The sequence below is a fragment of the Mixophyes fleayi genome, chromosome 3 (assembly GCF_038048845.1).
Source record: "Mixophyes fleayi isolate aMixFle1 chromosome 3, aMixFle1.hap1, whole genome shotgun sequence".
Classification (NCBI taxonomy): domain Eukaryota; kingdom Metazoa; phylum Chordata; class Amphibia; order Anura; family Limnodynastidae; genus Mixophyes; species Mixophyes fleayi.
This window is the reverse complement of record NC_134404.1, coordinates 258,427,983-258,455,172: the sequence shown is the minus strand read 5'-3', so window position 1 is coordinate 258,455,172 and position 27,190 is coordinate 258,427,983. Positions and strand designations below refer to the sequence as shown.

The window sequence follows — 27,190 nt, the reverse complement described above, 5'->3', positions numbered from 1 at the left end:
CAGGTGTGAGACCTGTTGGAATGACCGGGGAGCGGTGTGATGACATATTTCTCAGAGACCAAGTCCCAGATTTCCTGGGAGCGGGAGACAATGGCGTGGAGCAAAACCCGTTTTGGGTGGCAGGCCTGTGGGAGCCAGAGGAGAGACGTAGGAGAAAGCAAACCCAGCCTTTCTGCCTCAATGCTGGCCCACATCTTAGGGGAGTTAGAGCTACACCACGGGAGACACTGAGCAAGGTGAGCAGAAAGATAGTCCACTGCCCCCTGTGAGGACCTCTGTAGAACTTTAAGTCAAACCTGAGGACGCCTACCCGACAAGATAAACTGTAAGGTTGAGAATTGGAGGAATTTAAATACATAGGAAGGGACGTGGACAAGGGAGGGTCTGAATGAGGTGAAAGAGCCTGGCGAGAATGTTCATTTTGATCGAACAACCAAGAGATGAGATAATGGGACCACGTGGTTAAATTTGAAGAGTATGCGAGGGCAATTGGCTTAGAAAAGTGAGTGCTTAGTAATATATATTACTAGGCATCTTATCTTTTGGAGTTGGTAATTAAAAGGAAAATCCTTTCAAAGTGAGATTTGTCTGGTTCGATTATATAAAAGACCAGAACCTCTGTTTTATCTCGGTTGATCCTGTAGCCATATAAAATCAAGTTCGGCCAGAAGGGAGGGGATGGACGTAACCGTGTTGGCAAAAGAAGTAGGACGTCATCTGCTTACAGCGCCAGCTTATGCTTCGTGGTGCCTACATTGATACCAGAAATCTGCTGGTTACCTTGAATCCTGGCAGCCAAAGGCTCTATCATAAGGGCAAAAATAAGCGGCGAGAGGGGGCACCCCTGTCGCGTGACGTTCGAAATAACATGATCATTATTAGCATTTATTTATATACCGCCAGCATATTCTGTAGCACTTTACAAATAGGAACAAATGCAGTAATACAATGAGACTGGGTATTACAGACAGACCGAGAGGTAGGAGGGTCCTGTTTGCAGGTTTACAATCTATAGGACAATAGGAGTCTGATCCATGAAGTTAAGTGCTATATGTTGCATATTGATCCATCCAGATTGCAAAGGTAGAAAGTGTTTAGGTGGGCTATGTGATCCAGCAATGTTGGTTAGTGGTCAGAGAGTTAGTTTGTGTGAATTGTGTAGAGCAGGCCTGGCCAACCTGTGCCTCTCCAGGTATTGTGAAACTACAAGTCCCAGCATTCCTTGCCAGTTACTGTCTGGGTATTGGTTAGCAGAGCATGCTGAGGCTTATAGTTTCTTAACACCTGGAAAGCTACACATTGGCCATGTGTCGTGTAAAGGGTGGCAGTAGGGTACCCTAGGGAGGTCAGTTAGGGAGGTCAAGAGAGTGGTTGGAGAATTTGATTGCTTGAAATTTTGAAGACTAATGGAAAGTCAATCTAGCTGCTGTGTGCAAGATAGATTGAAGAGAGTCTAGTTTGTTTTGGGGAAGACCAGTAAGGAGGGAGTTGCAGTACTTAATGCGAGAGATGATGCGTGCACGAATTACAGTTTTTGCAGTGCCTTGTGTAAGATATGTGCATATTCTGGAAATGTTTTTTAAATGTATGCAACATGGTTTAAATATAGTCGATGTGGGGAACAAAGGATATTTCTGAGTCAAGTATCACACCCAGGCAGTGAGCTTGCTATAAGGTAGGTAACTTCAATTGGCTGGTGAAAAAATGATTAGCTCTGTTTTTGAACCATTGAAAATTTGAGTTGGTGACAAGACATCCAAGAAGAAAGACAGTCAGTAACTCGGACAAACACTTGAGATCCGGATAGAGATTATACTGAAATATGTAATATCTCGCTCTCTACTGGTATCTTTCCGTCACTATACAAGCATGCAGTGATTACTCCTATTCTAAAAAAAACAAGATTCCGACCAAACTCTCTCAAATTACCGCCCCATCTCTCAGCTGCCGTGCCCCTCCAAGCTTCTAGAGAGACTTGCCTACACTCTCCTCACACGCTTATTTTCCGCAAACAACCTGTTGGATCCTCTTCAGTCTGGCTTTCGTTCTCAACACTCGACAGAGACTGCGTTGACTAAAGTTGTCAATGATCTGATCACTGCTAAAACTAAACGCCATTACTCTCTCCTAATTCTCCTGAATCTCTCGGCTGCATTTGACACCGTTAACCACTCTCTTCTCATACAAACGCTGCAATCCCTAGGGCTTCAAGACACTGCTCTATGCTAGTTCGCATCCTACCTTTCTAATCGCTCTTTCAGTGTTAATTTCTCTGGCTCCACCTCTGCTCCTCTTCCTTTATCAGTTGGAGTACCACAAGGCTCAGTGCTAGGTCCTCTGCTGTTCTCTATCTATACCACTTCTCTTGGAAATTTAATAAATTCCTTTGGATTTCAGTATCATCTCTATGCGGATTTATCTATCCTCTCCTGATCTCTCGACATCTGTGTTGTCCCGTGTAACTGAATGTCTTTCTGCCATATCATCCTGGATGTCCTCTCGCCAACTCAAACTTAGGGCTAGATTTACTAAGCTGCGGGTTTGAAAAACTGGGGATGTTGCCTATAGCAACCAATCAGATTCTAGCTTTCATTTATTTAGTACCTTCTACAAAATGACAGCTAGAATCTGATTGGTTGCTATAGGCAACATCCCCACTTTTTCAAACCCGCAGCTTAGTAAATCTAGCCCTTAATCTTTCTAAAACAGACTTAATAATATTCCCACCCACCAACAAGAGTATACCTGACATTTCTATCTCTGTTGATAACATGACCATAAATCCCATCCAACAAGCTCGCTGCCTAGGTGTAATCCTTGACTCGCACCTATCCTTTGTTCCCTACATTGACTTTATATCTAAATCATGTTTCATACATCTAAACATTTCCAGAATTCGCACATATCTCACACAAGATACTGCAAAAACCTTAATTCATGCACTTATCCTCTCCCACATTGACTATTGCAATTCCCTCCTTACTGGCCTTCCCAAAAACAGACTCAAACCCCTACAATCTATTTTGCACGCTGCGGCAAGATTGATTTTCCTTGCAAGTCGTTATTCTTTTGTTGAATCACTGTGTATGTCTCTACACTGGTTGCCTGTTTTCTACCGAAGCCAATATAAAATACTCTTGCTAACCTAAAAGGCCATCAACAAAGCTGTACCATCATACATCTCCACTCTTGTCACAAAATATCTCCCAACTCGGCAACTCCGTTCTGCACAAGATCTGCGTCTCTCATCCATACTCATTACATCCTCCCATTCCCGATTACAGGACTTTTTCCGGGCTGCACCCGCTCTATGGAATTCTCTCCCTCGCACAATAAGACTCCTCTAGTCTACAAGCTTTCAAGTGTTCTCTGAAAACCCACCTCTTCAGACAAGCTTATAATATTCCTCAACCACCCTCTTAACCTCACTACATTACCCTATTACCACCTGTTATACAACTACTCGACCAACATTGTGTGACAGGATCATTTAGCTTATGAGTCACTTTTACCTTTGCAGTCTGGCTGGGCCGACTGCAAATGTAGACTTAACCTCGTGTCAATCTCCCAGTGTCCAATAGATTGTAAGCTTGCGAGCAGGGCCTTCTCACCTCTTTGTCTGTTTTACCCAGTTTGTTTATTAGGTTACTATGTTTGTCCCCAATTGTAAAGCGCTACGGAATATGTTGGCGCTATATAAATGATGATGAAATCCAAATCATGTTAATAGTTTCCAAGAGAAGTGGTATAGAGATGTGCAAAGGGCCTAGGACTGAGCCTGAGGTGGATCCAGAGAAATTAACCCTGAAAGAGCAATTGGAGAGGTAGCATGAGAACCAGGATAGGACAGTGTCCTGTAGACCAAAGGATTAACTTGTTTGTATAAGCAGAGAGTGGTCAACAGTGTCAAATGCAGCAGAGAGATCCAGGTGAATTAGAAATGAGTAATTGCCTTTACATTTAGCAGTGATCAAATCATTGACATCTTTAGTCAAAGCAGTCTCTGTGGAGTTTTGAGAACGATAGTCTGATTGAAGGTGGTCCAAAAGTTGTGTGAGAAGAGTGTAGACCATTCTCTCAAGCAGATTGGTGAGGCATGGGAGCTGAGAGATGGGATGTTAATTGTGGTCAGAATTTTGTCTTTTCAAAACAGGAGTAATCACTGCGTGCTTGAATAAGGACCGAAAGATACCAGTAGAGATAGATTACAGATTTTAGTTAAGGTTGGGATGGGCACAAGAGAGGGGTATAAGATCAAGAGGACAGGTCATAGAGTTGGAAGATAAGAGAGTAAATACTTCATTTTCATTTGTGGGATCAAATGAAGAGAAGGTGCCAGATGGTGTAGGGAAGGAATTGAGCTGGTTGTCTGTCGAGGAAAAGGGTACCATTGTATACTGTATTTTCTCAATTTTGTCCTTGATGTATGAAGCAAGATATTGGTCACTTATAGTAGTTGGAAGGTTGAGAAGAGATTTAAATATATTAAAAAGACATTTAGGGGTAAATGTATGAAAGTCCGATTTCTGCAAGTCGTCGGAAATCGGCGAGTTTGCAGGTAAAATTTAAAGCGGCGATGGTTTGTAAAAGGAAGTTTGCCTTTACAAGCCATCGCTGCTTTAAATTTTAGCTGCAAACTCGCCGATTTCCGACGACTTGCAGAAATCGGACTTTCATACATTTACCCCCTAGGGTTAGAAGTCGGAGCAGAGATGACCAATTGTGAGTGTGTTTGCATTTTGATAGGAGTGATTGAATTATATGTGACAAAATCATTAGAGGTACGAGAAAATGATGTTCTGCTTTGTGAAAAAGTTCTTGAAAATGTTATGTTTCTTTAGTGTGTTGACATGGAGTATGAAGAGTAGTTGAAGCCACTTGATCAAGGGCTGTTGCTATGGTTTGGTGAAAATGTTGTTCTGCCATTTCGGGAGAGGAGACTATAGAATTAGGGAGTGAAGGTGTTTCAGAGAGATAGAAAACTGTTGAAAACTAGTAGTAGAGTTAAGGTTTTTGCCAATATGATGAGGCTGGATACAGTTTGACAGCAGAAAGATTAAAGTAATCGCGGACAGCTTGTGGCTGATAAAGTGCTCATCCAAGAGAGGGAAAGGAATGTTAAGGAAATCACTAACTGAGCATAGTCTAGAGAAAACCAGATCAAGGCAGTGGCCATCCCATTGAGTAAAGGAGTCCGTCCACTGGGAAAGGTTGAGGGAGTAGGTTAAAGAGAGTAGTTTGGAGGCACAAGTAGAATGTAATCGCTCAGAATGATGGTGGGGATGTCGGATGACAAGAAATGAGGGAGTGAGGCAGAGAAATCTTCAAGAAATTGTTGATGTGGTCCAGGGGTGGGGGAGCAATAGATCACAGCAACATACATAGAAAATGCGTTGAAAATCCGAATAGCATATACTTCAAAAGATGTGAACGTGAGTAATGTGACATTTGGTAGAACTGAAAATGTGGGGAAAGAAGTATCCAACCCCACCTCCTTGTCTCCTTGGTTTGAAGGTGTAGATGAAATGAAGGCCACCATGTGAAAGGGCTGCAGGCGAGGCAATGTCTGATTGTGTAAGCCATGTTTCTGTTATTGCCAGAAGGTTGAGGTTGCTTGAGATGAGCCAAGTTTGTTACAAACATAGCATGCATTCCATAGATCACATTTAAAGAACTTTGAAAGATATGAAAGACAGGTGATGTGTTTGAGGATAGCTGGATTTCTGTAGTGTTCTAAATAAGGTATATGTGTATGGGAGATGTTGGTTTTTGTTTTGTTTTTTGCCATCGGGAAACCATTTACTATGTGCAATTTGGCTGCTTGAGGATGTTCAAAAATGTTTCTGGCATGCACTGTGGCATTGGGTACAATCGGTGTATAATTATAAGGCAACGTATTATTCGGGAGCTTTGTATGCATGTTTTTATTATCCCTAAGAAGATTAACAGATGAGAAGTATTAACACAGCTTAGTCATTTCTGTTTTCCAATCGAGACTAAATGTGCTGTCTGTATCCATTTCTAATTGGGTTAACCTTGTATTAGGACAGTTAAGATGCGGTCTACAGACATTTCTTTCTTTAGCATGTAATAGTCCTGAGATCTTTAATTATATAACTTGATTTAAAACTGAATATTATGCACGCCTCATGAAACTGCAGACAGCTCTGTTCTAAAAAGCTGACTGGCATTTCATTGTAACTGTGGTAGTGACAGGTTATGGGTGTTATTACTGGTTTCCTGTCTTACATAAAGAATTGTACACCTAGCTATTATGTGTGTCTGAAATATTTTACATAGAAGGAATGATCTGCATGAACATGGATTATGCTTACATTAAGACCTACAGTAACAGTATGAATAATATTGCATATTATGTGTTCCTTTGTGGCACGCAGTAGACGGTAATGGTATCTTACTTAACTGCTCCTTTTTACAATGCTGTGCAGAATTACAATATAATATTATACTATTTTATTAAATAGTGTCCACCCAAAGTATATATTAAATGTTAAACATGCGACTCCTCGAATCCCTTCCCAGTCTCCAACTAGCAGAACATTTCCAGAACCCCTGTTGACTTGAAGATACTCTAGTCCATACACAGGCAACAAGGGATTTTCTCCTGCTTAATGAGAATTTTGATCTTGAGTACACCCAATACATTGTTGAGAGCACTGATTAGATAGCTGCAATAGCCGTCCACTCTGTGCTCTTCAAACATGGCATTAGACCCCTGCCATTTTTCTAGTTGTGTGAAGAGGTTTGGCTGGGCAAAGCCCTTAAGAACTCGTTCCCTTTGGCATTTTTTTGTGTGTGTTCGATCCACTTTTTATATGCAGTTCATATGTCTTCATTTAGTGTTTTTTGTTTTGTTTTTTTTTGTTTTATGTTTTTTTTAAGATATGCTTGACAGCACAGGAAGTTTTCAGCTTCCTTTAGCTAAACGCATGTGAAAAATGTATATGTTAACACTTATTAACGTGGGTATGTACACAATGTGTTCACATTGAACACATTTTATACATACGCAACATCAAGTGGTACTGGATTAATTTCACAATGAAATTAATCCAGCACACCTGATGTTGCGTTAGCATTTTTTAACGCTAATGAAAAAGTCTGCCGGTGTAAACTGGTTTCACAAGTGTTTGTTACCAACATTATTATTAGCGTTTCGAGCTCACTCTAGGCTTAAAATTCAGGTTCCATGCCTCAGTCTCGCCTCTCGGGTACTCATTTAGAACCTTTAGGATCTTTGATAAAGTCACTATATGTGACAAAACGTGTCAGCAGAACATTTGCTGGAGATTAACAATATACTGTGCTTTTATATTTACCCTTTAAGTGCACTTTAACCATTAGTACCCACTGTCAGAGGACTGGGATTGTGGAGTTTAATTCAGTATGTACTATTACAACTGACTGCTGAGACACAGAATATAGGAGTCTCCCTGTATGAGGAATCATCTGCTGTATTAACTTGCACAAGAATTATTTGGCCTGGAATGTTACAGCAATGTGACGAGGGACTCGCTATCCAGCTATGTGTTAAATCAGCGGAGCTCATACCTGCTTAAGGAATACTCCTGCAGAAAGGGAAGGAATAGCTGCTGTTTACACCATTATCATCTGCTACAGGCAAAGTGAGTCATTAAACTCCATACTTTTGTAAGGGGCATGAGATGGTGCTACTAAAAATTGTGGCTCAGCAAGCAGACCCTGTATTCTGCTCGAATTATCATAACGGGGTGAGGTGCTCCGTTAAATACATTCTACATCAATCGCTGTTTTACAGAACAAAATCTACAAGTAGTGAGGTGAGCTGGCCACTCGCCTCCTTTCTAACTTTATTTGCTTATAGAACGCTCTCAGTTCATTAACTACACAGCTTTGGATACTCTAACATTGTTTGATAATGTTGCATTTAATCTGTACTCCAAAATTTGTTTAATTGTTACTTAGCCATTGTTTTTATTTTTTATTGTTTTGTTTGTATATGGTTAGGTCATGAGATAAATATATAGATATATAACTATACACTTAATTTTCCCCTCTATTAGGAGCTGACTTGTAGCATTGGGCATTTTAACTCTTGAGTGCCTACGATATTTGGGGGGTTTTTTTGTTTTTTTTTTTTAGTTCTTTCTATGTTGAAATATTTAAGGAGCAGCAATTGGGTATATAAATATGGAAAATGTTGCTTTAAGTAACAATAATTCCTCATTTACAAGCTGAATTTAATTTCACAGTTTGCCAAAAATGGTGCGTGTAAAAATAAATAAATAAAAAATACAAAAGAAAAAGTCTGTACAAAGAAAAGTGACATTTATTAATTTATTTATTAATAAAGGCTTTCCATAATGATTTTTGATCAAGGTGTTAATATGTTTCATCCATACAGTTTAAGAAGACATTGCAATTTATAATTGTAGTTTACTTTCATTTCTTTGGAACAAAATATCTTTCGGATATGAAAGTACTTTTGTTTTACTCTGCAATAAGACCTCGTCCGAGTTTAAGGGAGCTGTCAGATTTGTGAGAGCATAGTTTATTGGCGTGCACTATATGACGTTGCTACATTCCATATTTGGTGTTGCAGTCATGCTTGCTCTTATTTCGCAGCTTCCCTGATTGGTGAAGACACAAGAAATGTAGCATCAAATCCTCCAACTAACATCAGTGCACAGGACCTTGCTTCCTATTTCAAGGACAAAATAGATAAGATCAGGCTTGAAATGGTATCTCCCTTGACAAGCAATCTGCTCAATTCCTTTGTAGCACCCTCTGACACTCTCTTCATTTGATCCCACAAATGAAGAGGAAGTTTCTACTCTCTTCTCATCTTCCTACTCTACCTCCTGTCCTTTTGATCCCATTCCCTCACAAATGGGTATGTCTCTATCTCCTGTGCTCATTCCCCCTCTAACTAAAATCTGTAATCTATCTCTTTCTACTGGTATTTTTCCATCTATATTCAAGCATGCAGTGATTTTAAAAAAAACAGAATTCTGACCCTAACGCTCTCATAAATTACCACCCCAGCTCCCATGCCCCTCCAAGCTTTTTCGAGAGAATTGCCTACACACGCCTCACACATTTTCTTACAGCAAACAACCTTTTGGATCCTCTTCAGTCAGGCTTTCGCTCTCAACACTCCACAGAGACGGCGCTGACCAAAGTTGTCAATGATTTGATCACTGCAAAAAATAATAACCAATACTCTCTTCTAATTCTCCTGGATCTCTCTGCTGCATTTGACACTGTTGACCACTCTCTCCTCATGCAAACGCTGCAATCCCTAGGTCTTGAAGGCACTGTCCTATCCTGGTTCTCATCCTACCTATCTAATCGCTCTTTCAGTGTTAATTTCTCTGGATCCACCTCTGCTCCGCTTCCTTTATCAGTTGGAGTTCCACAAGGCTCAGTCCTAGGTCCTCTGCTATTCTCTATCTACACCACTTCTCTTGGAAAACTAATAAGCTCCTTTGGATTTCAGTATCCTCTCTAAGTGGATTATACACAAATTTATCTATCCTCTCCTGATCTTTCACCATCTGTGTTGTCTCGAGTTACTGACTGTCTTTCTGCCATTTCATCTTGGATGTCTTCTCGCCAACTCAAACTCAATCTTTCAAAAACTGAATTAATAATATTCCCACCCAAGAACAGAAGCTTCCTGCCTGACATTTCTATTTCTGTCGAGAACATGACCATAAATCCCACCCCGCAAGCTCGTTGCCTAGGTGTAATCCTTGATTCACAACTGTCGTTTATTCCCCACATCAACTCTATATCTAAATCCTGTTACATACACCTAAAGAACATTTCCAGAATATGCACATATCTGACACAAGACACCGCAAAAACATTAATTCATGCACTCATCATCTCCCGCATCGACTATTGCAATTCCCTCCTTACTGGTCTTCCCAAAGTCAGACTTGAACCCCTACAATCTATTTTGCACGCAGCGGCTAGACTGATTTTCCTTACAAACCGTTATTCCTCTGCTGAGCCACTCTGTCAGTCTCTACATTGGCTGCCTGTATTTCAACGAATCCAATATAAAATTCTTCTACTAACATACAAGGCCATCAACAAAATTGCACCGACATACATTTCCTCACTTGTCTCGAAATATCTCCCTACTCGACACCTCCGTTCTGCACAAGATCTACGTCTCTCCTCCACTCTCATCACATCCTCCCATTCTCGATTACAGGATTTTTTCCGGGCTGCACCTACTTTGTGGAATTCCCTCCCTCGCACAGTAAGACTTTCCTCTAGTCTTCAAACCTTCAAGCGTTCACTGAAAACCCACCTCTTCAGACAAGGTTATGATATTCCTCAACCATCATCTTAATTTCCCTAGATTACCCTATTGCCATCCTCTACACTGCTAACGCAAGACAACAACCTTCTGACCAACATTGCAACACACACAGCCCACTCAGTACTTTTACCTTTGCAGTCTGGCTGGTCCATTGTGCAATATGATGTAGCACATGCCCTTGTGTTTCTAACTCCCATTGTCCTATAGATTGTAAGCTTTCGAGCAGGGTTCTCCTACCTCTCTGTCTGTATGTATTACCCAGCATTGTCTTATTAATGTTTGTTCCCAATTGTAAAGCGCTACGGAATTTGCTGGCGCTATATAAATAAATGTTGATGATGATGATGATGATGATGAAGAAGGTGCCTGGAAACTAGCATGGTGATATTGAAGCTGACATATGCACTTGCATACAGAACACCCACAATAAAATATGCACACTCCTGTTGTTGTCTTGCTTTCAACACGTACATACTATGTATAAAACAAACTTTTAAGAGATAATCTCTTAGAAGTGGTTGTCCACTCTGGGACAACCCCTTTTAATGTCTTATTGCGTTTTATTTGTTTTAGTGAGAACATTTAATCCTTTCATTGGACCAAACCCTCGCGCACACATGATATCTGCATGAATGAAACTCGTTAACCAATATGTTTGTCATATTTGGCTGCTAGAAGTCCTATACATCTTTTTTATTTAAGATGTGTTTTTAAAGTTTCAGTTAAAGTCACAATTTGTTTTTTTCCTTTTTGTGTTTGTTTAATGTAATTATCAAGGAATGAGTGTTTAAGTTGACGGGCTTTATCTATTGTTACTAACCATAACCTCTGCTAGCATAATGCCATTGTTTTCTCTTTTTATTCTCTCCCAAAGTCTCCTGTTAATCTTACTCTGATTTAGTACATAGAGTGGGCTTAGGCATTATTGAAAGTGTAGACAGATCCAGAGATCTGAATGTGCCACAGAAGAAAGAAAGGGGATGCATGTTCTGGGCAAATCATGTAGTGCCCTGAAATACTTGCCTAAACACTACATCTGACTTTACCTTTTGATGTCTGGCGATATGAAATGACAGAGCAGCAGCAATGATTTCCTTGTTCTTTCTTTTCCAACTGTTTTATAGTCAAATAATTCTATACATGCGTATAAAATGTTTTTCTTGAAAAATCGAGCCCAATTTTTTTTAAAAAAAGTGAAAAAACAGCCTCAAATTTGCAACCTACATGCTGTTTTAAGTAATTTTCAACTCTGCAGAAACTAGCAACTGGCTGTCCTCTTCAATCACTCACCTTCCTTTCTCCTCCTTGTCCCATTACCTCAGAGCAGAATTGTGTAGGAACACATGTACTCTCTTTCTGTAACAGTGCCTGCTTCCGCCCTGTGCTTAAATCAACAAGATCTGGTCACTGGTGCCCTGACGGGAATTAAATTCAGCGGAAAAAAAGACTACAGTGTACAATTGTATTGTGTTACAAATGTTCAATTCAGTACTATAGAGTGGATTTTAGGCATTTGTGCGCCCCAGGCTAAGATCACATTTGTGCCCTCCCCAATCCTTCACTTTACAAAACACGAGTTGTTGTTCTCCCCTCTGCCATTTACATGTGGTATGAAATGACAGCATACCAATCCTCAATGTGTGAATCCTTTCACTGGCCTAACATGTTCTAGTCTGTCAGCCAAATGACAAGGAAGGAGATCTTGATTGCTTGAATGACATCGATTAAATTGGTGATGACCTTTAAGTAAATAAGGTATCCATTACAGGTCTACAGAACAATAGGTGGTGCATGGATTTATGCTTAGAAATATTTCATAGTGCCCAGGGAGAAACATGTCACTTCCATCTTAGGATACATGGGAGAGCAAACCTCAAATGTCAGGTCTTGTTAAAAGGCTAGTCCCGTCACAAGGTGTATGTCCATGCAGATAAATCTTCAGTAGTTTTACATTAAATGATAGCTTGGGTGCTGCATATTTAGGAGATGTTATTTGTGCATAGTGTTCCCAGCTGTTGTTCTTTAGTCACATTAGAATTAGATATTAGCATGTAATAGAAAAATTAGTTGTATATATGTAGAACCCAATCCCTGGCCATTATTTAGCAGTTGCTTAGCTCATAAGTTAATGAAGAAGGTGTAGGTGAAGTGCATACATCTGTTTGCACCATCAGTCTGGTCTATCTTTTTCTACCCAGCAATTGAAGATTATAGGGCTATGGAATTTTGGAGCATTAATCATGTAGTACAAGTGTTAATCATCATACATTTAACTAGTTAGACATGATTGTTGCCATGCTATTTTGCTATGGGTGATGGCGCTTGCACTAGCATCTTCCCTCATTTCTGTGTAGGATTATAGGACAAAAGTTTTGTAGCTGCACTTCCAACGAACCTCCCAACAACATGCTGCAACATTTCCATGAGTTTTATCAACGTTGTTTTCATCAAATCTATGAAATTGCCACCAGCTCATGTTTGTCATAGATGATAAAGCCTCTTCAGAACATAGTGTTGCATTAACACTATGTGTAGCATTTGTTACCAAACCCATCTTTTTTAATACTACAGTATCAGATGATGATATAAATTCCAGTATATTGAAAATGTGCATTTTCAATTTTCATATATAGTCTTTTCCTTTTATAGTATATGTATAATATTTATGGAAAGACTGGAGCTCTTTTGTATGTGTGCAACCTTGGAATAACAATATGCTATGCTTTTATCTAACCTTTTATTCTAAATGAAATATAAAATTCTTTGAAAATGTTGCTTATCTCTAATGGAATGTGTGTAGCATAAAAATAAAATCACATTCAGCCAGCACTCCTTAAATATACTGATGTGGGTACATGGCTCTCAACAGCTGCTACAGCTCCGAACTACGGTGAATTCAGCAAATTTGTTGTTGTTTATTCCGACGTACTGGACAGGTTTGATTAGGGACATTGTGTCCAGAAACGTCGGAATAAACAGATTTCCTTAACTCATGTTAATATGCTTATTCTTTATTCAACTACATTGTGTCAATAAAACAAATGCAATACACTATCTGGCACACAGAATCTTAAGAAAAGGAGGAGTGGAAATGTCTTGGGTTTGAAGTTACTTCTTTGTCTTCAGATTTGCGCAAGCATTGCTGAGGAATGTAAACAAAAGAGTTCTGTTCATGACGGACATTTTCTATTCTTTCCCCCCTTATATGCAGCTTAAGGCTGAAGCTATGAAAGTGTTAGAATGAGAGTGTTAGAGCGCTATTAGCGATAACACATTGAAGGGTATGTGAAATGCTCATGCCCTGTCACACTGTAGCGCTCACTCTCAGAAAGTGTTTTTGCAGCCTAATTGTCCTATTTGGCGGGTTGTTTGCTTCAGTGTGTCAGCACAGGGATTTCCAGGTGGAAACCCACTAGCATCCAGTATACATCACCCTCGCACTGCTACCATTTAAACATGGTGTATGGGATTATAAATGGCTGAATATACTATAGAAGTACACATTAGAGTAGTGTAGGTACATGAGTACTATGTCAGTGTGTAGAGGAGCATATGAGATAAAATAAGAGGACCAGGCTGGTGCAATAGGCTGTGTGTGCACATGGCTGGCATACGTGTGTGTTGGGGTTACAGGGGTAAAATATGCAGAAGGAATCGGGCTATCCTAAGAGATGGAGATAATTTTCCACCTTTATGATCTACATCAATTAAATGATGAAGTGATTTGTGAAATAAAAACCATGAAAAGTGGAATTTACCATTTTGCTTTCTCCTTACAGGAGGATTGGAATGAAATTGATGCACTTAAAAAAAGGGACCCACACAGTATCGGTGAAGAAGAGAAGACTCAAAACTTAGAAACTCTCCCACCAGGTACACTTATTTACACGTTTTGATTTTAAAGCTGGCAGTGGGTCCAACCATTGTGTTGGGACACATTTATCTATCTCCGAAACAGGCTGGATTTGTCTCAAGGAGAGATATGTATATATCATTAGTATCATGCATACATTGCTAGAATCACTAATGGAATTCTAACATAATAAAACTGTAATACTGGCATTTTTATTTTTTTTTGGCAGAAATTGGGATTCATTCACATTAGGTTTTTGTATCCACCTTACAAGCGGTCAGGAATCCTTGTGTATTTTTCTGGCCACTTGTAAAGCGACCCCTAGGCCTGTGAACCTCAACCGTTCACACTATAGTACACTGAAAGACCACTGTGTCTGAAATGTAATGTTAACGAGTAAGACACAGTAACCATATTAATAGATGGTCCTTAGCCTTAATGGTACATCAATTCAATGTTGGATACTATTACCAAAGTATTGAGGATCTCTGTTGTAAGTAATAAATAAACTCCTGTTTCTGCAAGAAGAAGTCTGCAGATTGAAAGCTGAAAATACATTCAGTACTTGAATAATGTCCCCAAATGACGTCACCTGTATTATGTGGGTTTACGTGTTTTAGTCACTTTTTGTTTTATCCACTATTATCAGGTATGGTTTATACTTTGTTACCTCCCCCCCCCCCCCCCCCTTCCCCCTGCAGATCACCAAGATCACTATGCCATAACACCCTACAATGCCTCAGAGCTCCGTGCCCCAGCCTCTACAATTTCCTGTCTTCATAAAAGCCATACATGTATTCTACTGGAATTCATATACAACCCTATTATTGACCCCCGCCCTCCATCAGAAATCCAGTTTCATGTAATATTAGAAAAAATGGCCTGAGGATAAATTTATGGAGCTGCGGGTTTGAAAAAGTAGAAATGTTGCCTATAGCAACCATTCATATCCTAACTGTCATTTTGTAGAATATACTAAATAAATGACAGCTAGAATCTGATTGGTTGCTATAGGCAACATGTCCACTTTTCAAACCCTCAGCTTCATAAATTTACCCCCCAATGTCGAATTCCTAAATATACCCTCACAACGTTCCCAAAGTCAGCATGCCATTCTGTTAATATGATATGACCACTTGCCCTCCGGTGTCTCTTTCCCTCCTGCATGTCGCTGCTCCTGCAGAGCAGACCAGGAACAAATGAAGAGAGAAATGACATACAGTAGGAAGACTGTTCTGTAAAGACATAACATTTCAGTGGCTCATTTCCTTTACTGGACAGAACTACGTCCCTTCTGCATAGGCTGAAACTTATGCCACATCTTTAGGGCAGGTATATAGGATCTCATACAAGTCAAAAACCGGATAATGCCGGATAGTGACATCACTGACATTACCCCTGTATATGAATCCACTAATCCATTAAGGCCATTTCTGCACAGCATCCCTGGAAAGTTGTTACATAGAAACTGCCTGCTTAAAAAAGCACATCCTTACTAACACAGGAACCTTCTGCAGAGGAGGGAAATAAAGCTTGATGGACATATTTAGTTAAGTATAAACACTACAGTTATTTCTTATATATTATACAGTTCCATAATACACAGCCTTTTTTGATATATATATTAATTGCAAATAGTTGCTTCCCACCTCTAACCCACTGTATTTCCTACTCTTAGAAGCCCTCTATTGTAGATCAAAAAAGATATATCCAAGGCATGGGTCACCATTGCTGTTCTATACGAGATTCCTGTTATTGCACAGTATGCAGTGCACTGTTTATATAATGCCAACCAGGTATATTATCTGCACAACAGCACTTTAAAATGTATTCATTCCATTCTGTAACCTTCATTTTTTTTTTTAAGCTGACCTGGCTATAATGCCAGTGTTGGCCTGTGTTTAAAGCTGTGGCTGTACTGAGGGAACACTGTACTTGCTGACTGTCCTCTCTTATTCTGACTAAGACAAACATGAGTCACACAGGCTCACAGACTGGCCAGATAAAAGTCCAAGAGTAATTTAGTAATTGAACAATAGCGCATAATTTAATTAGAAATGTTGAACAAAAATTGAGGAGATGAAAACAGCGTATTAATGTATACTGTAATTACGGTTTATCTTCTCAAATCACTGTGGTAGGAGTCATCTTAAAAAATAAAAAAAATAATAATACATTTTTTTACTAGACTATCTACTGTATTCTTTGCATAGAATCTCAAATTGCAGTTTTGAACAGTGGCTTCTCGGTGCTCTATTTTACTAGTTTGAAAAAAACTCTGTGAAACACATGCTCTAGTGCAGGGGTTGGCAACCTTTTTCTATCAGTGCTGGCTAAACTCTAGTCAAAGTTGTATGTATGTATGCAGAGCCGGATTTACACCTCATGGGGCCCTAGGCAAGATATCGCTTTGGGGCCCCCCCCTTCACACACACACACACACACACACACACACACATAATACACGCACGCAGTGGGGACACACACACGCATAATACACGGACGCAGTGGGGACACACACACGCATAATACACGGACGCAGTGGGGACACACACACATGATACACGGACGCAGTGGGGACACACACACATGATACACGGACGCAGTGGGGACACACACACATGATACACGGACGCAGTGGGGACACACACACACTTAATATACTACCCCACCCCTCCCTCAACTTACCTTTTTCCTTGTAGGAGCTGTGGAGTATTCATCCCCTTCACACATGGGACGGCACTTGTGATGTAGTGCATGTCCCATGTGACACACAGCAGGTCACACAGAGGAGGGAGGGAGGAGACCAGCCACCACACTAGCCCCATGTGGCCCCTCCCCCGACTCGCGGCACCCGAACCCCCACTCCCCCGAGTCGTGGGAGGGGGGGGTGCCGCGAGTCGGAGGAGGGGCTAACAAATTTTTTTTTTTTTTTTTTTTAATTTCTCCTGTCCCCCCCAGCTGTGCCCCCGAGAGAGATAGATATATAGATATATATATATATATATATATATATATATATATATATATATATATAGATAGATAGATAGATAGATAGAGATATATATATATATTATAGTATGTGTGTATATATAAATGTATGATCTCATTTTATAAGGCTAATATCATTTAGAGTAAGGGACAAACGAGCATAAAACCGTTATGCCGCACAGTAGTGACCCAGTACACATCATATCTCATAGTTGTGCCCCCACTTCATAGTATCCCACAGTTAACCCCAGAAATACATAGTACGCCAAGTATATGTGCCCTTCAATTTGCTGCTCTTACTTACCTTTGGAGACACGTCTTCCTCCAGAAACCCGAGAACTGCTTCAATAAACAGCCGGTGATGGCCAAAACGGAGCTTCTGTGCATTCGACCGTCATCGGCTGCTTTACTGAAGCAGCTTCAGCGCCGGCATGCCAGACAAAAGTGGTCAGCGTGGCACGGGTTGCCGACCCCTGCTCTAGTGTGACAGGGAAACCGTATTGCCATTACATTTTATCAGCTGCTAAAGTGTTACATTATTTTGCAAGTGAAGCACTAAGGTGTTGTAAAATCTACCATTAAAGCAGCAATCTCACTTAGGAATCTTTAAGTCTAAAGTTAAATACCTTTTAAGCATGCATCCGATAGTTCTTTTTCTTAGCTGTCCTCCTACAAATCATTTATATTCTTTTCAAAATCACCTTGGAGTCGCAGGCAGGCTAACAGATCTTAGCATGTCATGTGAAGGTAGGGGGGTGTAGGAGAGGTAGGACTGTACAGTGTAGACAGAGCTCAGAGGGGCATTCCATAGCCTCTCTGCTCACTACATCATGTGACTGTGGTTGCCATAAATAATAGCAGCATGCTGGGGGGAGGGGGGGGGGGTTAGGGATTGTTGCTTTATCCTTAATGTGTCACTTCTCTGGATTCCAAACATATGTTACCTCACTGGTGAAATGCTAAATTCTACAATGTAAGTATTACACTAGCATTTCTACTCAGTTTTCTACTACCCAGGGCAGTACAACATTTATGAACCATTTTTGTGGAAGACGGATTCAACAGTTATTCTGTGAGAATACTGCCTGCATGCTGCAAATGCCCCTGAAGAAATATAAGTACACAATTTGGGAAAAACAAAATAGTTGGTGTGTGCTGTCTTTCACTTTTTACACTGTTGTGCATTAAAATGACCAAACATGAAGAATTTTATCTTGTTTATATACATATTTTTTACTAATATTTTACATAATGATGCATAGCTGCTGAGAACACTGATGATCTCTCTGTTCTTAGGTAAAGTACGGTGGCAAGACTTTGACCAAGACGCATATGTTGGAGTCACTGTAGTTCGGCCTGGTCAGGATGCTTATGCTCGTAACAAATTCAATCAAGTGGAAAGTGACAAATTACGTATGGACAGAAGCATTCCTGATACAAGACATGACCAGTAAGCATTTAAACAATTAGTCCTTCTAAGCCTGTGAAAATAATCTTGTGTGTAAGTGGCCAAAGTACCATTGCACATGATGTTTATGTTTATTTGTACATGATTATTTTTTTTTATTTTTTGTTTTAAGATTTATAAATAGGATTACTGATATCAATAATTGATTGAACTTATTCCAACATGTTATCATGTTAGTAAATTTAATGGACTCAATCTTTCTTTGTCTTTTCATGATTTATCTTAAATTGAAATCTATAGCACTGCAAACACATTGGACAGCCCACCGTTTTTTGGGGAAAAAAGATAGGTTATTAAACAGACTCCTTGAATATATGGCATGGGCACTATAAATAAGCCATTATTTATTTTACTGTAGTAGCAAATGAAATTTCATCTGCCTCTTCCCATATATCAATTTTTACTAGTGTATTAAATAGTGTATTTAGATATAAAACACAAATATTGTCACTACTTATCAGATAAATCAAGATTGTTAAAACCACTAATTTCATCTCTGGCAAAATAAAATTTGCATTTTTAAATTAATTCCCTTCATTTTGCCACCTGATAATGAAGCAATCCCTGTCTTCCTACAATTGTACAGAATAAAAACAGGAAGCAAGAAATGTATACAGAAGAAAACTACAACTCTGCAGTTGTCCATTCGTACATTACAACAGATACTGGAAATTCTTTCCAGTACATAAAAAGGTGCATAGGAAATAGGGACATGCTGAAATCTGCAATAGCATACAAAGTAAGATTCTTAAAGTTGTGTATTTTATTAGTCCCATTAACCCCTTATTTAGGCAGAAACTAGCTAATTTGTTGGTCCATTTGATTACCCTGAAATTGTTTCTTAGTCCTTTCCCATGCGTTTCATCTAGATTGTAGGCTCTCACTTCTTGACTCAGTATTGGCATGCTTTGTTTCCTTACTGTATAGTGCTTGTTATAGTACATGAAGGTGGGATTAAGGCTTAATAATGGAAGTGCTGTGGATGTTACAATACATAATATGCCTGTTGAGAAGGGGTCATAGAATATGAACAGTGACCAAATGATATTTGAATGGCTTTCATATAGAATGGGTGCTGTATAGTTTTGGAGGCAGTGCAGATAAATAATACATAGGTTTATGGATGAAAAACCGTCATTTGGATGCCAAAAATGGAGATGTCATACTGTGTAGTGAAATTAGTGCAAAGTGAGTGATACAGTGCAGTATTCTCCCCTGCACCTATTTCCTGGGTGCTCCGCCCGCCTGTTTTTTCTTGCCACCCAGCTCTTGGAGCCCAACAGTATCCTACTATAATAGTATAAACCATTGTTTGCTCTATTATAACAGACACTATGTGAGCACTACAGTCAGCTCTGTGTGTGTTAGATCACTGACCACCACTCTAACCAGTCCTGGCAGGTGTGAGCAATAACTTCCAACATTTTTCATTATTATTGCAAAGTATTACACTGTCCACACCTGGTTGCTTGTTATAATAGAGTAGGTACTTGGCTGGCTTTGTGCAGCATAATAAGTAGGGTTATATAGCTGGGATATCTGAGGTTTACAAGGTGGTAAATACTTCATGGTAGCTCAGGGCTGGCATATTATTGGTGAATATGGGTCTTATAATATGCTAGTTATTTTTGTTTTTTGCCACACCCACTAATGTACATAGACCTGTGCTTATGTACTTTACCTTTGAAGATTTATAATGTAAAACATGATACACAGTCTCCCAGCGCCTGCTGGTGCCAATGTAGATGTCCTGGGAGAAGGGTGTAAACATACGTATGTGTGTGCATGCTTGTTTGACTTTGTGTATGAATATTTGTGTGTCTATGTGTATGTGTCCATTTGAATGCATTTATCACTTTGCGTTTGTATGTGTATAGAAGAGCACACATCGGTTTTTGAGTCATTCCACATCAAATCAACATAATTTTTAAAATTTCTACCTTACATTCTCTAATTTCAATTAAATTTTGTATAATAAATGCTGCTATGCGTGTAAAAAAAAAACCCTCTAAATCTTGGGCTATCTACACTAGTTTTTGAAGTTATGTGCCATTAAAGCTGCAATTTTTTAATAACTTGCTTTTAACAATTTTTTTAAATTGCATTTGTAGCTCACCTGATTGAGCTAGAGAGTTGGACAAGGTCTCATTTTAAACCCCTTTTATGGTCTGTCATATAATATATAACGCAGTATGTTTCAATAAAAAATTAAAATGGAATGTTTTCAATATCAAAATTTAGATTTTCTCATAAAGCCATGTTTTTTAAAGGTTTCATAAATTGTTCACTTCATTAGGGGAATGCACGTTCCTCTTCAGGTGTGTTTGGGAACAAGATTTTACAGACAGCACCTGCTCCCACTTCTGTGCAGGTGTGTAAATTTAAGTGGAAAGGTACTCTATGTGGAAAGACACTTCAATTGTGTTGAATAGGCCCACCTTTTACAGGGACAGGTTAGGTTTGGGTGGGTTTTAATTAGTGAAGAAAAGCTTCTTGGTCACTAATTTAAGCCCACCCAAACATTATCTGATCCTGGACCATTTGTGTCATATTTGAAAAGCGGAGTGTTTAATTTCATTGGAGTATCAGACTGGGAGAATGTGTGCTGGGAGCAGGGAGGAACAGCAACTTGGAGAAGAGTTGCTGGAAAGAAGCCTATGAAAGCCCATAAAAATAGGTTTAAAATGAGACATTGCCCAGCTCTCTAGTTCAATCAGGTGAGCTAAAAATGCAGTTTAAAAAAACCTAAAGAACTGATTTTTTTTTTGTTTAAGTGCAACTTTAAAAGAATATAACTTCAAAACCAGTGTACATATCAGCCTAATATTTTGGGGTTTTCTTTATACACATGACAGCATTTATTATACCAAATTTCATTGCAATCTGAAACGGTCACTTTAAAACACTGTGTTGATTTGATGTGGCATGACCCTTTTTTCCTGATATATCTTATATCTGTGTTTAAAGCGTAAAAAATTATTTGCACCTTTCTTGTCGTCACTTAGAAGTTCCTTGTTTTGTATACAAATTAGTTTACTTTTTTTAGTAAACCTCAATTTTTTTTCTTGTAAGGACTATTACTTATTACTGATTTACACCCAAACTGCATTTTAATTTGTGTTCAAGCTGCTTTCAAATTCACCAAACTGCTACTACCGAGCTGTAACAATGGATTTTAATTCTTTTTGTTTGTACAGAATACATATACTTCCATTTCACGCACTATTCCTATATAAATATTAAAGATTACGTGATACCTTGAGCTGCTTGTCAACTACTAATCCAGGATTAGAAAAACTCTGTGCACCTGCCCTGATTAACTTGCAACGTGGATCACTGCTATTTGGATTAGATGATAGTTGACATAGGCAAATGAATCTATCCATCTGTCTTGAAAGCATAGTATATTTAACCATGTTGACTTAAACTGTTTAGCAGCTTTACAGTACAGCTGCTAGGGATAAGACACAAGTCATAGAAGGGGTGCTGGACATGCATATGATAATACAGCATCTAGAACCACACTTGTTCTATAGAAAACCTTTATTACAACACCAGGGCTGGACTGGGACTAAAAATCAGCCCTGGTATTAAACTTCAGTTCTAGCAGGAAAGAATCGGCACCGAAAAGGGCGTGATCACATTGTGTTGTGGGTATGGCAAACATGGGGCAATGATACATACATTAAAATAAAACCTATTTATCACGCCATCCCCCAAGGCCTACTGTACTTATCTATGCTTCTGGTTCTGCTGACATCCATCAGGGTGGGAACTTCCTGTAGAGTGAGCAGGGAAGCTCTTAGTCTCATGAGATTACCAAATCATGTGAGATTTAGAGCTCCTCGGCTTGTTCTGCAGACTGTGTCCTATTCAGAGACTGGGAGCAGTTATCCGCTTCCTCCTGCTAACCAGAACTGGATTAACGCTCGGGGGGCCCAGGGTATTTAAGACAAGGAGCCCCTATTATGTAAAATGGTTATCATTTTAGACAAATACACAGGCAATCCTGTGTGCACTACTGTTAGTTGCACGCAGCTTTGACTTCACAAGCAGTACAGTATGAAGTGGGACATACCTCCCAACTGTCCTTGTAGTCTGACCAAATCTCACAAAATTCGGGACTTCCCCACCAGATTGAGGACAGTTGGCAGACTGTCCTGCTCCCTCCTACCTGTCTTTTCACTTACACCACCTGTGGCTGCTAGTTCGGTTGCTGCTTGTCGGGAATGTTGGAGGCCTTATTTGGAAAAAAAAATGGTTACATGTAATTTAGAAAACTCCAACCAGCCCTGGTGTTTAATCAATACAACCCATGTTTTATAATTGGGCCTCCCTCCAGCCCCAACATTAAAATACTAGTATTCACATTTAATATATATAGCTGCTGCTGATGATAAATAAACCTATTTCCCTCCCTCCAAACAACCCCAGCAATAAATAGCATTTACGTTTAATAAATATACCTATTTCCTGCAACCATCACTGCCATTAAATAATTCATATTCACATTTAATAAATAGACATTTTTCCCCAAACAGCCCCACTTTCAATTAATAGCCCCCAAACCACCTCAGAATTAAATTAAAGATCCAGTCACCCCATCTTAAATTGCTAGGCCCCAATATTAAATTAACCCACATCACCCCACAAATAAAATAGCACCAATGAAATAATTAGCCCCCACCTAAACTCCACCATTAAATTAATAGCCTACCTCCCACATTATATTAACATTCTCCTGCCTCCCTCATGCCTGAGTAAATGCCCCCAATTGATATTATGCCACACAGTAGTGGCCCACACATCCTGTTATGCCACACAGTAGTGGCCCACACATCCTGTTATGCCACACAGTAGTGGCCCACACATCCTGTTATGCCACACAGTAGTGGCCCACACATCCTGTTATGCCAAACAGTAGTGGCCCACACATCCTGTTATGCCACACAGTAGTGGCCCACACATCCTACTATCCCCCGTTTTGTGTACTTACCTTCTCAGCTTCTTGTCTTCTGCCCGCTCTTCGTCAGCTGCCTTCCAGGACCTGTACAGATTGGAATATGCTGCGTGCGGCACATGTGACCAGGAAGTGTCGATGCACTTGTCAGAAGTGCCAGATGGCCATTTCGGCCCCGTACAGCACCCTTTCTGGTAATCTATGGTTCAAATCGTATTTCATAGCCACTGACACCAAACACTGCTGTCCCACTTGTGTCCAACAGGATTCCATAAGAACTGAGCAACTGATTTTTTTTTTTTCTTTCTCTTTTTTTGTTTCTTGGCTTTCTAGTTATATGAGCCACTAGTAAGTAGAAAGGCATATCTGAGCGTGCTCAAACTCGCTGCATCAGAAACGGACTCAAAACAATTCCAGCATTGTAACAGGGAGTGAGTAAAACATGCAGAAATATCTGTTCACAAAATAAGTTATTCTTTGACTATAGGATATACGTTTCTTACAAATATAGCAAAGCTGTCATTGTATTTTAGTTGGTAATTTTTTTTAATACTGCAAATGCATAGTGTCAGTATATATCCTATATCAAAAAACTGAACTGGGATATTACAGGTAGCAGAGAAAAGGAAAAGGGAACTTTCTAATAAGGAAGTGGTTTGTTATTTCGTTGACAGCTTCCTTGTCTCTCTTAGAAGTTCCTTGTTTTGTATACAAATTAGGCTCCAATATAATTCCCAAATGCCTATAGTTAGCTTATTTTAAATGTTTCCCATCACCCACTACTTTTTGGGACACTTTCTTCATCATCATCATCATCATCATCATCAGCTATGTATATAGAGTCACTAATTCTGCAATGTTGTACAGAGAACTTGCACACATCAGTCGCTGCCCCAATGGAGCTAACAATCTAAATCCCCTAACATACACACATAGACCGAGAGAGAGGCTAGGGTCAATTTGATAGCAGCCAATTAACCTACCAGTATGTTTTTGGAGTGTGAGAGGAAACCAGAGCACCCGGAGGAAATCCACACAAACATGGGGAGAACATGCAAACTCCACACAGATAAGACCGTGGTTTGGAATCGAAATCATGAACCCAGCGCTGTGAGGCAGAAATGTTTCGGTAAGCCACCCTACTGCCCATATGATACACACATGAGGGCAGCAGGGAAATGGATTGAAAAAAGGTAGCCATTGTGCCATCTGTACTTTACAAAAACTGCAGGCTACATATACTAAAGGGCTGTTTGAACTGCCAGCAATGTCTGGTGTTTTCAAAACGTCTAGATCACTGGTGGTTTAGTCAAAACTGTTTACAAAGAGAAAGAAGGGAAAGAGTTGAATGTATGTGCACTCCAGTCCATTAATTCCAATGGTATTCTTATTATAATTAAAATACGTTTTTATTAGGAATATCTACAATTAAAATTATTTTCTTAACCAGGTTACAGGCGAATATCTTAAAACTATTATAGAAAGTGAAAAATAGTGTAGTTAAAAATCTTTATTGACCCTTTAGTAGAGCCGGCAGTGACTTATGTGTTGGTCAATAAAGTTATTTGTTATAGCTTTTGCATATTGCATTTATTGTTTCTCTAAAGGTAGTATTTTTCGAAGGTATAGCTTATCAGTAGCACAACATGGTTTCACATATTCCTAGATCAATATGTGTCATTTAGTATATTACCTAGGGTGTTTTGCTGAGTCATTATAGTTTTTTAAAAGATGTTTGAATATTTTCTCATTTTCAAAGTATAGATGTCTTTTCACAGTATTAGTGTTGATGTTAATAATAATCGTATCTCATAAGACAATTTGTTTACATATAATATTGTAACGGTGTAATATGATAGTTTATTTATTGTTCCATTGCTATTTCCTTAACAGTGGGATCACAGATAGTCCTTCAAGGGGAAGTTTCTCTTTTGCTATGAAATGTTGAACATTAAAGGTGTCTATCCCTTATTATAGTTATCCTCCATGAAAAATCAGAATAATCATATCGCACTCATATTCATAGCAAATCTTCTCATTCAAAGAGAGGCCAGATTGAGTACGTTAGAGTAGTAAATGTCTATATATTATCCTAATAGGTGTAGGTATAAATATATTATCTTAATAGGTGCATCAAAGAATGTCGCTCAACATACATCAAGCCTACATTGATGTTCCTTATGTTCAATTACTGTGCAAAATTATGAGTGAAATGCGCAGAGAAATATTTTGTGTCCTCTAAATTAATAGTACAACTCCATTACTTGAAAATTGTGAGTAGATCTTGTGTATTGTTATGATGGTTTTATTGATTCGTCTTGATTCTTCATCAATAAGTCAGTATAGTACATTGCTTCTACATAAGTTTATGCGCATCTTATCTGTTAGTATTATGCAACCTTACTGATTTGTATGTTCTATGAGCATACTTAGGGACAATTATAACAGCCCTTTTTTATCTACAATCAAAAGCAAAGTGCAGTTTCTGTATGCACATTAAGTGCTAGATTTACTAAGCTGCGGGTTTGAAAAAGTGGGGATGTTGCCTATAGCAACCAATCAGATTCTAGCTATCATTTTGTAGAAGGTACTAAATAAATGAAAGCTAGAATCTGATTGGTTGCTATAGGCAACATCCCCACTTTTTCAAACACGCAGCTTAGTAAATCTAGCCCTAAGAGTATAAACTCAATTACTTTACTCATCTAGTGTAGAATTCCATTCTATCTAATTTCCCTCTTATCCATATCGCTAGCTGTTATGCAATTATATTTTTTTCTTTTGCACCCATTAATTATTAATTTATAAATCACATTAAGGTGCAAAACTATAATATAATGAACAATTTAATTTGTCCCCATAAGTTAATTATAAATTAATTTTTGTCCCCTTAATAAAAAATGATTGCTCCCATAATTCATAAGGCAATGATGTTTCCTCATATGTTCTGTACAGTAAGAGAACAGATGGCATGCAGTTATAGCAATCTCTTTTCACAGCCACCTATCCCGCCTCCCCCGGATGTTTTTCCAGTGACTTGTCAAACCACAACTTAATAAATATCACTGTTTTCTTATGTTAAAAATTGGGAGGGCAACGTGTAATATGGTGCTTTGTTAAACTGTCTTTCAGGCGTTTTTCTAGCATTTTGTTGGTAGTCAATAGTCGCCTAAAATAGGCGTTTTTACCAACTGCCCTTTAGTAAATCCTACTGTCCTACAGAAACGGTCACATTTTTTATTTAAAAGTACTTTAAGGAAACTATCCCATAAATACATTCATGCACTCTTGTGGGAAACATACACATGCATACATAATTTTGTGAAACATGGATCATACCTAAAGTGGGGAAAAAAGCAGAGCATGTCCAACCGCTCTAGCAAACATCAGTTCGCCCACAAAAGTTTAGAGGCAAATAGCCACCAATGGAAGAATTAAGGATATTGAGGGGGCAAAGTCCTCTGATGTCTGATTTAAAAAAAAAAATATATATATTATATTATATTATGGTCCAAGGTGCTCGACATTCTTCACGTGGGTGTTTCAGTTTTATGGGTCTGGATGTTTAGAGAGTCCAGCTGA

At 39.0% G+C, this 27,190-nt stretch overlaps 1 protein-coding gene and 1 non-coding gene across 2 annotated transcripts in view; one reads left to right on the top strand and one right to left on the bottom strand.

Annotated features, from left to right (window-relative positions):
• The window catches only part of GALNT2 (polypeptide N-acetylgalactosaminyltransferase 2), an 86,543-nt gene that overhangs the window by 13,135 nt on the left and 46,218 nt on the right, over positions 1-27,190 (top strand). Inside the window, exons 2-3 of the mRNA XM_075203492.1 lie at positions 14,116-14,209; positions 18,477-18,630. Of these exons, the coding sequence (XP_075059593.1) occupies positions 14,116-14,209; positions 18,477-18,630 (248 nt within the window). The remainder of the gene's footprint in view (positions 1-14,115; positions 14,210-18,476; positions 18,631-27,190) is intronic.
• Positions 21,038-21,166, bottom strand: LOC142147684 (small nucleolar RNA SNORA11). Its single transcript, XR_012690795.1, has one exon. It is a non-coding gene; the product is annotated as a small nucleolar RNA SNORA11 (small nucleolar RNA).